General features: G+C 40.2%; 1 protein-coding gene across 5 annotated transcripts in view; it reads left to right on the top strand.

The window, feature by feature from the left end:
* Window positions 1-14,925, top strand: part of LOC129779525 (calcineurin-binding protein cabin-1-like) — a 165,393-nt gene that overhangs the window by 106,423 nt on the left and 44,045 nt on the right. For 4 of the 5 annotated variants that reach the window (XM_055787062.1, XM_055787058.1, XM_055787059.1 and 1 more), the window contains one exon: window positions 8,862-8,993. The exons of the other annotated variant lie outside the window; for it this stretch is intronic. In XM_055787062.1, coding sequence (XP_055643037.1) covers window positions 8,862-8,993 — 132 coding nt within the window. The remainder of the gene's footprint in view (window positions 1-8,861; window positions 8,994-14,925) is intronic. 5 annotated transcript variants of the gene reach the window in all.

Raw genomic sequence — 14,925 nt, 5'->3', positions numbered from 1 at the left:
ACCTCCAGATACCTCTCGACCCAATCAGCGATCAGACTCTCCTTACCCACTGCCGACCAATGGTGAGGACCGTCAGTCCAAATAGTATTTCGTCCAACCTGTCCTGTCACCAGCCACCACTCCACCAATCATTTCTCCGGTAGGGATAGTCGGAACCCAGCAATATTCTCTGGTAGTCGTAGCACCGTCACTGCGGACACCCCACCGGTACTGGCGGACTACCCCCCGGCGCCAAGGAGATGCGGTGTCTACGATCCAGCTTTCGGGACATACAAGGGTGGCAACACCTGTTCCCCGAAGGACCACGTGGGACCAGTACCAGAAATCGGGACGCACAAAGGTGGTAACGCCTGTTGCCCGAAGGACTGCGTGGAAACTGCATTAGATCTCGAGACGCACATGGGTGGAAAAACTCGTTCCACCCTTGATCGATCTCGGTGAACTTCTTTCTGCCGACATTTTCCGATTCCCGCTACCCCGTATCATCATCACCGAAGTATCCACCACCAAGCCACAAAGTAGCACAGAAGATTGCAGTGACGTTGAACCGTTTTTCCCGTCGTCGAGTCAAGTGAGCGAACGCTGGTTGCGACTTCTACTCCCGGTTGACTCGCACCGCTGTCTCGTTCGACAACACCTCTCCTCGTAGCCACTGCGGACCTTCAAGCTGCCAACACAGCACCATCCAGAGTTGATGTCCCAATCCGCCAAAGATCCGCGCTCCACCATCAGGGCTAAGTCGACCGCCACAACAATTCCACTGGAAGTCCATGTCAGACCTGCTTCGCCTATGCCAGTCGAAGCCCGGTCAAATGCCGATATCTACGATGCATTGAGAAGCCGAGGACGATTCCACGCAAGCTATGGCCGGGAGTTCAAACTCCCCAACGAACCACCACGTTTCCTCGGCTGGCTCCGAGTGGCAAGGCCGCTCAACCTGTTATTGTCAGTAGAGTTCGACGGGGAATCGTCGCATCCATTCCAGTCTAAACATCCGATTTTCCACACACCGCCCACCAGCAGCAGAGTCTGCCTACCAATGGAACGTCAATGGGCTGTACAACAATTCAGGAGAACTGGAGATCCCTGACCCGAGAGCTGTCTATCATCGCACTCCAAGCGATAAATCGAGTTTACCCAACAAACATCCAAAGAATCCTTGATCCTGGTCGGGTATGGACACCAAAATCTACTTCGCGATCCTCGGAAACGTGATAGCCGAAGCCAACAGGAACCGTCAGCACATGGCGATGTTAGTGGACCTGGAAAAAGCGTACAATAGAATATGGATTCCGTTAGTGCTGAAAACTCTAGCAGATTGTTCCCAATTCCAGAATCCATCTATACAAATGAATACATTATTTTATACAAAAAAATACATTATTTTAAAAATGTTTTAATGTGTTCTTTTTTCGTTAATATTTCAAGGTCAAAGGCCTGGCCGGGTAGGGGAGTAAAAAGTGCCCCAAACCAAATCACCAGCTGTATGGCAAATATATACCAAACCAAATCACCAGCTGTATGGCAAATATTATAAAGGATATCAAATACGAAATTTTGGCGGTTTTTTTTAAACCCCTATGTGGTTTAACGTAGGGTCTATGGTGAAAAACGTAATTTTCCGTTTATTTCACGCCATCCTCAAAAGCTTCGAGATAAAAATTTGAAAAAAAAAATACTGAATGTGCATCGGTGTATCAAGAAAAATTATCAGAAAATTAAGTACAGGTCGGACCCAATTATCCGGAGTATTGATTTGTTTTTCACTCCGGATCGAATCCTCCGGATAATCGAATCATAAAGAAATTAATTTTCTCTCGGTGAACGTAATATAATTATGATTTGCACTCATTTATAAAACGGTATGTTTGTGACTTTGTATTGGGCTGTTTCGAAATTTTATGATTTGCTCAGCATCTGCTATCCTACACGCGACGGATATGTCCACCCATACATATCTTCGCTCACGCACCGTGTAACAGTCGAATGCTACCATCCACATGCCTGCTTCGGTCCTCCATCAGAGTTTCCCCTGACTTCTACCTGGTCAGGCATAGTTCACCATCTTTCGGGTCACATTCTACACACTCGCGGTATGTTATACGGCACCGCAGCACCGGCTACCGGCTATAACACCCGGGGATGGACAAACGAGCATACAGTCTAGCTCGTAATCCCGCATAAATTCAAGTCATGTTTTTTACGCCTATGGTGTTTCTACCACTATTGGCTTGTGCGCAAGATAGACTTTTTGGTACCTCGATTTGATCATTGCCGATCGACAATCCGTCCACCAAGATAGTGTTGGTATACGAGTATACCACTGACGGTATGCTGGTTGAATCCATCATGCGCTCTGCTGCACACCACGCACGGTAAGCCCCGCCTAGTGACACAGGCCTTCAGAACTAAGTGTCACTACTATGGGACTAGCCACCGCACCAGGGGCAATTGCCGAGCCTTGCCCGTCCCGAGAGACGAGCGTCGTTCGTAATGGATCGCAATGTCCGCGTATGTGGAGACAAATGCCCAACAGCGAACCGTTACCGGCCAACTGCTGGTGAGTGTCTCCACTACGGATAATCGAGTTCAACGGGTTTGTGGCCCCAGGCAGTTTCACGTATTTTTTTACTCTATTCAGAATGCTTTTCAACCTTTCTTCACGGTACTTGTTCGCTATCGGTCTCGTGGCGATATTTAGCCTTAGAAGGAGTTTACCTCCCACTTTGTGCTGCACTATCAAGCAACACGACTCCACGGAAACGCCGTCCACCATCGGTACCGTTCTACAGGCCTATCACCCTCTGTGGGAGCAAAAGCCACATTCTAGTTGAACTTGAATTAGACGCACCGGTTATGGCGGAGGGCAGCGTTTCCAGTACACGGAACCAGGTGGACACGCAAACACGCATCACCTCTACGTGCTGGGCTCAACCCTTTTCGCTCGCAGCTAATCAGGGAATACTTGTTAGTTTCTTTTCCTCCCCTTATTATCTAGGTAGGGATCCACTTTGATCAGAGAAGAACACCCGAAGGCAGTTTTGAAATTTTAACATTTAAATGAAAATTTTTAGTTTAATTTTGACGTAGGACTACGTCTTTGATTTATATATAGGGGGTCACCCTACGAAAAATGTAATGTTTGTCTAAGAGTTTTCAAATGCACATTACGCTAAATCGTTCTTACGATATCTGTTATAATATATACCATTAGACATCAAATTTATTCAGCAATTTTTCGCCTGAAACAACAACAGTGAAAATAATAACACTTTTTTTGTACAAATTAACAAATAAAAAAGGTTCGTTAATTGGGCCGAAAAATCAATATCACTTATCGAATTTTACCCGCTAACTGGACTGCAAAACAGCAAAAACAATACTTCGAATTGAAGATAACATCTATTATTGATACATAACTGCTTCGTATCCCAGTTAACGTATGCCCTGTTATAGATAAGTCCAGTTAAAGATATTCCAGTTAGGGAATGACTTTTGTATATGACGGGATGACGAACATCATAAGCGAGTGTCTTCCGGGCTGTAGCAACATGGGCAATTGTACGGCGAAAAATGATATCAATACTAGGAGGATGGTAGCGATTATCATGCGAGGACCTATTGAGATCGTCATTACATGGCATCACAAACATGAATCGAAATGAAATGCTAACCCTTTGCGGACGGAATTAATTTCCCTTGAAAGAGATCCTCTTATCTTTCCACGCTTACAATATTTTGTTAATATCAAGTACCGTTACCTATTATTCACAGAAACTCCGTATACTTTCGTAAAAAGTTCACTAGAAATTGAAATTCGTTTAGAAAAAAATAAACTATAACATCGTTTAATGATATATTAGTATGATACCTTGCTGTGGTGATGGAGAGCAGACAAACGACCACAAAGGGTTAATCTTCATGACTCATATTCATAATTCTTAATGACTCAATTCCTTCTATGATAGATTGAGCAGTACAACCAATACGATTCGATTGTGATAGTCTGCAAACGAGCATTATTCCACCGAAAAAGCTACTGCTCTCGATTATGAGTTCAAACCGTTACAAACCGTTTGATGGTTTCTGGCCTTTTCAGGACTACTATTTAGAGTTTCAAAAGAATTAAACTAACAAATTTCTGAACAATGGAAAGAATTGCATTTAAAATAAAAACAACTGTTCTCAATAAAGTCCTACGTTAAACTTCCGTCCGTGCCCCTAGGCTCAGACCCTTCTACTTTTTGTTTTATTTTTTCATCATTTCCTTTTATGATCTCTCATTGGTCACCATACTACACGGTACGAATGATGTGATTTGTACTCATTCTGAGTTTCTTATAGCGTGGTTTCCATATAACACGGAACGCACTCATCGCGTTATAGGAGGGTTAACTGTACTTAAATTGAGGAGGTAGTCACACATTATTTGAGGCCTACAAGAACTATCTCATGTATGGAGAAGATGGAACACACAAAGACTTTCATCTTGTGACGTGTGTTCATCAAGCCGTGCGCCGGGGTCTTCGCACGTTTGACTATGTTTAATGTTCTTCCACCACTGAAGGCCGAAAAACACAATTACGCATATGCGCTACTTATGCAGCACATATAGTTAAATTGGTAAATATAGGCACTCAAAAATGTGTACATCGCACAATGATTGTACGATTGTACGCAGTACGTTCGCATGTAAACATACGATGTACAGTTCACTCCTGGGTTCTTAGAACCCATCGCACTTGCAGAATGGACATCTCGCCGAATTTCGTTACTTGGGACATATTTTTGTCATCATTGGTCCAAAGACCGTGTGATCGGCTTAACCTTTGGCTTTTTCGAACCTCTAACGGTGGCGTATGTTTTGAGATCTTCCCACACGACTGGTCTGGTAGTTTTCGAACCGGTGGCTTATGTTATGAGACTTTCCCACACGACTGGTTTGGTAGTTTCCGAACCGCTACGGTGGCTCATGTTTTGAGACTTTCCCACAAGACTGGTCTGGTAGTTTTCGAACCGCTACGCTAGCGTATGTTTTGAGACCTTCACACAAGAGGGGTCTGGTTGTTTTCGAACCTCTATGGTGGCTTATGTTTTTTTAGACAAAAACTGTCTTAATTTGCACTTTCAAATGTCGCCAATAAACTTTGTTTATGATTTCCCCAGAAAGCATGACAAACAATTACAGAGAGCGTATTTTTTGGAAAGAAATATCAATAAATTTGAGTGAAGTTGAGATATTGACAAGTTCTGCATCGCAAAATGTTCGTATTAGTAAGCTCTAAAAGTTTTTCGAAGATAATTTGCCTGTAGAATTTGAAATATAAAAGTTAGAGGAAAAAAACAGTTTTTTTCATGGTAACCTTAGCGCAACATAGAAGAAAGGCGCTATGTCGGTTAATTCAAAAGATAGAAAAAAAACTTTGTTCTACAAAGATGTTTTAAATAAAGGGGCCTACAATATTGTTGAATTATGTTTAATTCTATCTATAAAGATAAGAAAGTTAGTTTTTTTTCTTTCTTCGACAATTATGGTCACCCTATTTTTGGTAACATAATAATGAGCGCTTATGTGTAACAACTTTGTCGAAAACAGTTTTTGTCTAGAGAGTAAGTGTCGAGCTCTAAATGCTAATTTCCACTTATATGCATCTCCTGGACCATTGTGCACTGAGAGCACCATACAGTAGCGTCTCCCAATTGCTGATTGGCATACTTTACGGTTAGAACTAGGGCGGTATCTAATCGCCTTCGATCCTCTAACTTTCGTTCTTGATTAATGCAAGCATCCATGGCAAAAGCTTTCGCTTTAGTTAGTCTTACGACGGTCTACGTCTCGCGTCGTAGTACTAATGCCCCAACTACTTCTGTTAATTATTACCACTGGATCCGGTTACAAACCAATGAATATTAGGACCGAGGTGTGTGTGCATATCTTGTTTATTAGGCTTTAACATTTATTATACAGTAACTAGCTGCTCTGCCATTCGCCTAAGTTTATCTCTTTTTACATTTTCCCTATATTTCCTATGCTCCTGTTCACCATCACTTTGAGCAGGCGTTTTTTGCTCTGTTCACCCTTTTGTCTTTTTTGAGTATTTGTGATATAGTGGGCCTATCTCTAGTCCCTAACTCAAATCATATTCGTTAATTTACAGTCTCTTATGAAATCATACGTTCTTTTTATTTTCTCGGTGCTATTTTTCAGTATCTCCTGGATGTTGTGTCGTGTTTTCTGCACTACTCAAGTATATCTTCTACTGTCATAGCTGTACCACAGATTTCACACGTAAGTCCATATTGGTGCCTCTGGCTCATGATTGAGCTGTGCGTCATCCAGGTGTGGCCTATCCTGAGTCTAGTAAGTAACTTCTGGTCCCTAGGGTTTTCTGCTTCGGTCCATTTCTCTTTGCTGTATTTGATTTTTCTGAGTTTATGTTCTCTGCAGTAGGACCACGTTTTGTTCCATTCTCCATTCTTTCTTCTTTGATCCACCTGATGGTATCTTCCTTTAGTAGGGCTCTGTCTTCAAGTGGCTTGGATCGACCGCCGTTGGCTAAACTGTCCGCTTTTTCATTGCTTCTATCCCAGAATGACCGGGAATCCATGTAAATCTGATACCTTTTTCCCAAGCTGTTGCTTTGGCTTGCTTCAGCCATGGGTGAGCACAGTTTCCGTTTTCTAACTCAGCTAGACAGCTTGCCGAGTCCGTCAATATTATTGAACCTTCTCTGGTTGTCTGGGTTGCCTTAAAGAGAGCATATGCCTCAGCAGAGAATATGCTACATTGGTTTGGTAGTCTACCGTTTATGCACACGTTTGTGTTGAGGATCGTAGCATACCCCACATCATTTTTTGTTTTCGAATCGTCAGTGTATATGAGGCTTCTTTCTGGGTATTTATGAGTGTACATTCTAAAGTTCGCTTTTGCGATATTATTAGGGCATCCTGCCTTAATATTGGATTTTATTGACTAATCAATAATTGGACAGTGGTGTACCCATGTTCTTTGTGGGTACACTTGTTACGGTGTGAGGTAGTTATTGATTTGTGAGCTGTTTAAAACTGTTTTTCACTCTTTCCAATAGGGGGAGAGTTTCCCATTGGTCTGCTGCGATTTTATCTTTTAGTTGATATGCTTTTGTACAGACGTTTCTAATGATCTGATATTTGAGAAAAAACTCTCCACACTCGCCATAAATTGAAAGTACTGGGCTGGTGCAAAAAGCACCTGATGCTATTCTGATTCCTTCATTGTATATAGTATCTAGAGTCTTAGTAGCTTCATCGCCTGCTCCTGAGTACAGCGCAGCTCCATGTAGTATTTTGGCTAATATTGTAGCACCTTTATTAGGGTATTTCTGTTGCTAGGTTTGAACCTTCCTGCTATTATTTTCATTACTCTTATATAACATTGTGTTGTTCTCTTGACTTCTTCAGAGTGTCTGAAAGTTAATTTTGAATCTATAGTTACTCCCAATAGTTTCACTTTTCTGTCTTGTGGGATTACGCGTTCTCCCAGATGGAGCGTGGGGGCCTTTCTATGGTTTCGTCTTCCGCATATATGTACTAGTTTTGATTTCTGGGGATTGATCTTGAATCCCCTTTCGTTGGCCCAACATTGTATGTGGTTGATTGCCCTTTGAGTTTTCCTTCTATTCCAGCCTGGCCTTTCGCAGTAGTTAATTAGTGTAATGTCATCTGTGTATACCACCAGAGACACGTTATTTACCCTTTCGAAAATGAACACCATAGCTATTAGAAATAGCGTTGTGGACATTACTGACCCTTGCGGTTTGCCGTTTTGTAGGGTTCTAGATGAGCTCAATGCTCCTTTGCAAAACACTTTGATTTTCCTATCCGTCAGGAAGTCTTTGACGAAACCTAGAATCGAACCGTCAAATCCCCACACTTTCATTTGCTTTAAGATTGGTAGCCTCCACGACCTACAAAATACTTCGTTAAGTGTTTTTAATAGTATATCCCTCTCTATTCGGAACTCTTTCGCGTTTTCCTGGTATTCAGGAGAGGAAGGGTTGGAATTTCTTAATTTCCTGAGTGCCTTTTTACGGTTTTTCATAGCTTGGTGTACGTCGCTGGACCACCATGGAACCTCTCTCTTTGGTTTGTAACCAGTTGTTTCCTCATACTTTTGCTTGCCCCAGTTGTTATTATATCTGTTAGTCCCATGGGGTCTATACTTTCTATATCTGTTAAGGCACGTTCGATTTCACTCTCATATTTGTTCCAGTCAGCTGCTTCAGTTACCCATCGTTTTCTTCTTGTAGAATGTACTACAGTTTGATCTTGTTTTTGTAGTGTGCAAGCAAACCAATTATCATGACAATGTCATGCGAAAATGCGAAAACAGAATAGAAACTGAGAGAGGTTGGCGTCGACATCATGCCTCATACCGTATGACCCATACGGTATGAGGCATGATGTCGACGCCAACCTCTCTCAGTTTCTATTCTGTTTTCGCATTTTCGCATGACATTGTCATGATAAATGGTTTGCTTGGTAGTGTGTCATCTTGTGTCTGTGTCAGTTCTCCATAAGTAACTGTTAGGCATATTATGAGAGGCTATCATCAAATCTATTGCTTCCCTGAGTTTGGGTGTAGTCTGGTCGGAGTGTATTCATTTAATACTTTCCGTCTATGTTTATCAATCGCTTCAAGGGGGAGATTGCCTCTCGCGTCATTTTTATATGACCCTCAACTTATTTTTTTTTAAATTCCACCAAACCTCAAATTTTTACCACACTAACATATCGTTTATGCCAACGTTATTCACCTTAGATTTAGTGCTTCTTTGCAAGTTATCGAAAATTGACTAAATAATCCTTTCCCCTTTTTTCAGACAAGATGATAGAAATATGATTTATCGTAAAAATTGTTGGATTGTAAATGATGTGTCGAGTAATGGGATTGAAGACGAAAGTATGTTGAATTCAGTAATGATGTTTTTCATTGCACATGAACTACTAGGAAGGTAGGTACGGAGTTTGATGGTAAAAATTTGAGTAGCTGATTTTACAAATATATTTCTCTTAACATTTTTTTTATTCTTTCATTACTATTTTATTCATTTGTCATAATTATGTATCTAAATCAACTTCTTAAGTACAGCTAAATACATTGCAGGAAAATATGCGGCAATATTGGGTTTCATCGTGAAGTGAACATGACATGGATTAATATTTGTACAATTCAGACGCTGTCCAAATGCAGATCGTTTGGACGCTGTCCTAACAGACTAACGTTGGTAAAGTTAGCTATGATTTTTCGCTCCATATTTTCAGTACCAAATGAGAGCCGAAAAAGCATTCTCGTTGAACTTCCGAGATAGAAATTTTCCACATATTTTTCTCTCTGAAAAAGAATTTTTGGTGAAAAGGAAGAGACGAAAATATCAACAATACACCTCATCGTTCATCGGTTCATCGAAAACTGGATTGATTGACTGAATATTTATCGTGCATCCGAGCGAGGATTTCGATCTCTGATCTAAATAAATAATATCCAAATATTCAAGTAATTTTCTTTCATACCATATCCATCATGCTTTTTAATGTGTAGGGATCTTAACATCATGCAGTTCCTCCATGTGAGCTTCTGTTGTTTGCACACCATTCTGCCGAAATCATTCTGCTAGTTCATGAGGTATGTCTTGTGTCATCTACAGTAAAGTAACCCTCATAATCGACGAATTAACAAAACGAAGTTAATTTCAATATACAAAGAAGAGACCTGAGGTTTCATAGGTCTCCAAATACCATTTTCTTGTACAAACAATGGCTACAGCGAGCCTTTGTCGAGCCTATGTCGTGAGTTCATTCGTTGCAGTTGCTTCTTCGATTTCGGTTTGTCTCGTTCATTGCGCAAAAAACGATACACGCGAAACTTATGAATGAAACGTAATAACGCACCTTTGCTACTTTTAATTGCCATTTGTAATTGCTTTCGTGCGTATCGTAGAGATGTGCCATCCGCTCATGAGCTGTTCATTCGAATCGCTTCATTATAATGAATCCGCTCACTATAGTGAGCGGATTCGGATCGGTTCGCAATCAAAACAACGCAGCTCATCAGCTCATTACGGAGCTGTTGAGCTAATGAGCTGATGAGCTGTTGAGCTGATGAGCTGTTGAGCTGATGAGCTGTTGAGCTGATGAGCTGTTGAGCTGATGAGCTGTTAAGCTGATGAGCTGTTGAGCTGCTGAGCTGTTGAGCTGACGAGCAGCTGAGCTGATGAGCAGCTGAGCGGATGAGCAGCTGAGAGGATGAGCTGCTGAGCTGCATAGCTGTGGAGCGCAAAAGCTGCAGAGAGTGTGAATTTTGAGACGCGAAAGAATTTTTCGTCTCCCGCGTTTTATGATATGACGTCAGTTTGTTTTCGTGTGTCCCTCTTCTTCTTTAGCTTTAGCAGAGATGCCAGATAGGAAAAAGGTTTTTGTTTTGAAGATATTCAATCGTTCGTTACCAAACAAAATAATAAACATTATTATATGCTTGTAAATGAAATTACTATATTATGTTGTTATTTAAACATGACTGTTGAAACACATAAACTTATTTCCGCGTGCTGAATCGAAACAGCGAAACACATCAGAAACAACCCGGTATAAATGCTAATGATTTATAATGGTCTTTTTGTTACCTTTGTCATCGCGAAGAATTATTTCTCGTTGCGCCTATTAGTGGATTTATTTTTATATACTTGGATGCAAAAAAATATCTCGGAAGTTTTATCAAAAGACGTTGTGTCGGCCAATATTTCTGAAGGCATTTTATTTGGCTACTGCTGGTTTTTCTGTTGTTTAAGTTCAGCATATCCTAAGCATCTTCTATGTTGGATTGCAGCATTCAATTTTTGTTTTATATCATATTATTAGAATTCATATTAGTTTTTGTTTGTGTACAATTATATATTAAATTCGTTTATTTTTCTGCTTTCCGTCCATTGTGAAAATGCACACTATAAAATGTCCCATGGTAGTTATGCAATTGTGTGGACAACCGCAAAATTCAACTGAGCTGAAGAGCTGTTCCAAATGAGCAGCTCTCTTGTATGAGCTGAACGGCTCTGAGCCGCTCACCATGATGAGCTGATTTGCCCATCTCTAGCGTATCGGCCCCGCTCCGATGCAACAATCTCTTAGCTTTGGTAATGGGTTTGACTGAGAATTCGAGTAACGGTCATTCTCGCGATGTCTCATTTTTATCGATACATCTGTGTGTTACCGTGCGTTCTCTGAGGAACGCTTGTATGGTTCTGGTTGAATGGCGATGCACGAAAGATGGTCATAGGTGCGATACCACTGTGGCAACACTGAACAACTTGAAGCACGATACTTGATACTTGCAAATATTGTCACTTTTGTTGTTTTAAGGGTTGCCAATATATAGTAAAGAGGTTATGGAATGTGAAATAACAGCGGGTGCTGTTGGAATAAATATTTAATCGCATGAGGGCGAGTGTGTATGTCAAATGCTAAAAAACCCACCGGGAGCACGATAAATGACCAGTTTGTGTATTGTTCTCGCAAAGGCAAGAAAGAATCGCAGGTTCACCGAAACTTTCTTATAAAAAGTGTTTTATATTTTTACATTTTGCATGATATCTGAAATAACAAACAAGCAAATTAAATAAATCAAATGCGTAGACCTACGTCCTAAGCGGTCGTGTCCTGGATACAACCCCGTATTTTTTTTCTTGCTGCCTTTCCATTTAGTCCGCATTAAGAGCATTTGCATAATATCAGTGTCGGTCTTCGCTCCAAAAGTTATTGATTGTATATGCAAAAAGGAAATAGTCAGAAGTTCCACTAGAAAGTGGTCACATATTGTAAAACATTGAAAAACAAACCATGTTATTTTTTATTTCTTTATTTTTTAACTGTCAGTCTCAGTGATCGACACTTTTCTAACGAAATACTCAACGTCAGTACCGAAACGGGGCTCAACGTCAACGTCAGTACCCAACGTGTTAATATGTCTGTCCCCTTACCCATATTTAACCATTTCATTATGGCAGTGTGCTCCGTCATAGTGTTACCGCTGAACGGAGCACTGCGTCGAAAAGTATGCATATCGCACTGGTGTGATCGATGTGCAGTATCACCCTGATACGACATCCGCGCGATGAGCTGTGTGTACGAACCGTCATCTATAAACGTCGTCTTCTATAGACGACACTCTTACACACAGGTCGTCGCGCGGATGTCGCCTATAGACGACGCTCGTAGCGAATGGTTAACAATATTGTATTCCTGCGAATTTATCAGAATAGTCCTTTAGAACGAACACGTCCCGTACCGTGGTGGTCTTCCTTGAAGTTGGCACACTTAAACGCAGCATCAGACAGTCAGTAGTGGCTCGGGGTTGACTGCAGAGAATGCGACGTCGTTTTTGGACAGAAGATTCTCGAGTTGTGTCTGGAATTCAGGCATCTTCCAGAATGGGTTAAGTTATTCTTCGCACCCCGGATGGCTTGTATAGTCAGTAGGGCCCACATGGTGACGGTTCCCTAACATTCCCTCACGGTAGTGGATTAAGTAAAGACGATTTTGATGCTGCTTTCTGTTTTCTTTCTTCATATCACGCGGAACATGAAAATGAGTTGAAGCTTGCAATTCACATTCACAAGTTTCTGTTCGATGTCTTCCCACCACAGATTTGATATAAATATATATATATATATATATATATATATATATATATATATATATATATATATATATATATATATATATATAACTTATATATATATATATATATATATATATATATATATATATATAACTTATATATATATATAAGTTATGTAGCTTCCGTACGGGAAAGCATAAAAAATAAATTTATTCACGATTTCACTTATCGCTATAACATCATACTTAGAACTAACTTATATTTTTGCATCGAACCCATTATAAAGACTACAGACTGCTGAGTCTGCGTTCATCCCGGTGGCTTGGTATTTATGCAAGGTGATACCTTGTTTTCCTTTCTGGCGAATTCTCGCGCGCATCATCGTTAATCTGGCGCGCGTGCAATGGGCCAGGCTCGGTTGCATGTTCTTACTATGGGCTCAAATGAATGTGTGGGAGGGACTTTTCATAACGTCTCCCCCCTAAGAGTCAAGCGTCCTCGGTTGATTTTCTGGATCCCTTGGTAAGGACAAATCTGGGTGCCGGAAGGAAGGATTTCGTTAGGCAGGTTGGCTCGTCCTTCAGGATATCGGTTACTGTTCCTTTCTGATTGTTTTCCGGGGAGCTGATGTCGAACTTCTTGTTGGTAATCTGTGAGGTGACGATGTCCTCTTTTTTATCCTGTTGGGGTTGACTTCTAGTTTGGGATTTGTATCTGCGAATGCATAAGATGATTACTATTGACAGGATGGTAGAGGCTATCGCTAGTCCTCCGAGCGTTTGAGAGCTGATCATGTGAAGCTTAAGTCTCTGAATTTCCTCCAAATTTTCGATATTCATCTGGTGTATTTCTTCGATGTCTGGTTTTTGTTTAATGGTTTCTATCTCTTTTCCAAATATGGGTGTGAGATATTCAGATTTATTTATAGTTTTAGAGTTGCTTCTGAAGGTTACATTCTGCACTGTAACTGTGCAGTTACCTGTTTCAATAATAGTTGGAGCGGAAATGATTTGTGATTCTCCACATGAGTCTAAAATGTAGACTGCTTTATTTGTGTCGATGAGAATTGTTCCGACACTGATTTCCTTGATTATTGGACGTTCTGGTTGTTTATGCATCGGACACTTGGCTTTTTGATTTGTCAGGATATTGGAGATGCAACCGTCGTTCACTGGCAAGTTATTGTCGCAAATGAAACACCTCTCACTCTGCTCGTATAATGACTGCTGATACTTGGCCACATAGCGGATGTTCGTGTCGATTCTGGTTCCATTCACGTTGACAGGTTCTAACTGCATCAATGAGTACTCGTTCGGTTCAATGATGGGGAGTTTGACTATAATGATTATTTGATTATTTTGTAGCGATACAACTGATCTTACGAATTTATAAATTTCATCTTCAAATTTAATAGCAATATGTTGGCTTTCTAAAAATTTCAAAATATAATCTTTTTCAGCCATACTGAGAATGTTTTTGTTCAAGCTATTAGATTTTGAAAAGGCAATCTGTTCTTCGAGGTCTTCTAAGGTTTTTATCAGGATATCAGTATTCAAAATAAGATTTATGAGTTCCAAGTCTTTTCTAATTATCGTGTCTTGAGATTGTACATGTTCCTTAATTGATCTTATGGTTTTTGAGACTTTATTAATAGTAGCTTGAAGTACATTGTTGATTTTTACTTGTTTTATTTGATTATCTATGATTTTGTTGCTATTAGTTTCAAGCATCTCTAAATTTTGATTGATTAAGTCGAGGTCTTCCTGGTCGGGGTTGCCTGCTATAAATTTCATCACGTTTCCTAAAGCATTAATAAGTCCTCTTTTTGCACGTTTTGGGTAAAATCCTGTCAACTTTTCATAAGCCTTTTTAATTTTAAACTGGATTTTTTGTTGTAAGTGATCCGTTACATTAAGGTTATTTGCTAATTTTTCGATATAGTTTATATTTTGTCCTATTTCATCTAGGTTAATTTTATGTATTATACGGTCGTATCCTAATTTATCTTAACCGAGTCTAATTTTAAGGTCAAAAGTCCGTTATTTGTCGATACGTCGTGGTAAAATGTCGCTGAAGTAAGTGGAATGATCCTGAAACAGACCGAAAAGAAAAAGAAAAAAAATCATTTTTTGATCCTATTTTTATGAATTTTTACTCCGTAAGTATCTTTAAATGTCAATTCGTTATCGTCCACGACTTTTGAAACCTTGAATGGGTCTTTGTCTTTTGTTATTCTCTGATTAACTTTTACGTATACATTTTCTCCTGGTTCT

Source organism: Toxorhynchites rutilus, chromosome 3, assembly GCF_029784135.1.
Source record: "Toxorhynchites rutilus septentrionalis strain SRP chromosome 3, ASM2978413v1, whole genome shotgun sequence".
In the NCBI taxonomy this organism is placed as follows: domain Eukaryota; kingdom Metazoa; phylum Arthropoda; class Insecta; order Diptera; family Culicidae; genus Toxorhynchites; species Toxorhynchites rutilus.
Note: the sequence above shows the minus strand (reverse complement) of the source record. Positions and strands in the feature narration are given on the sequence as shown.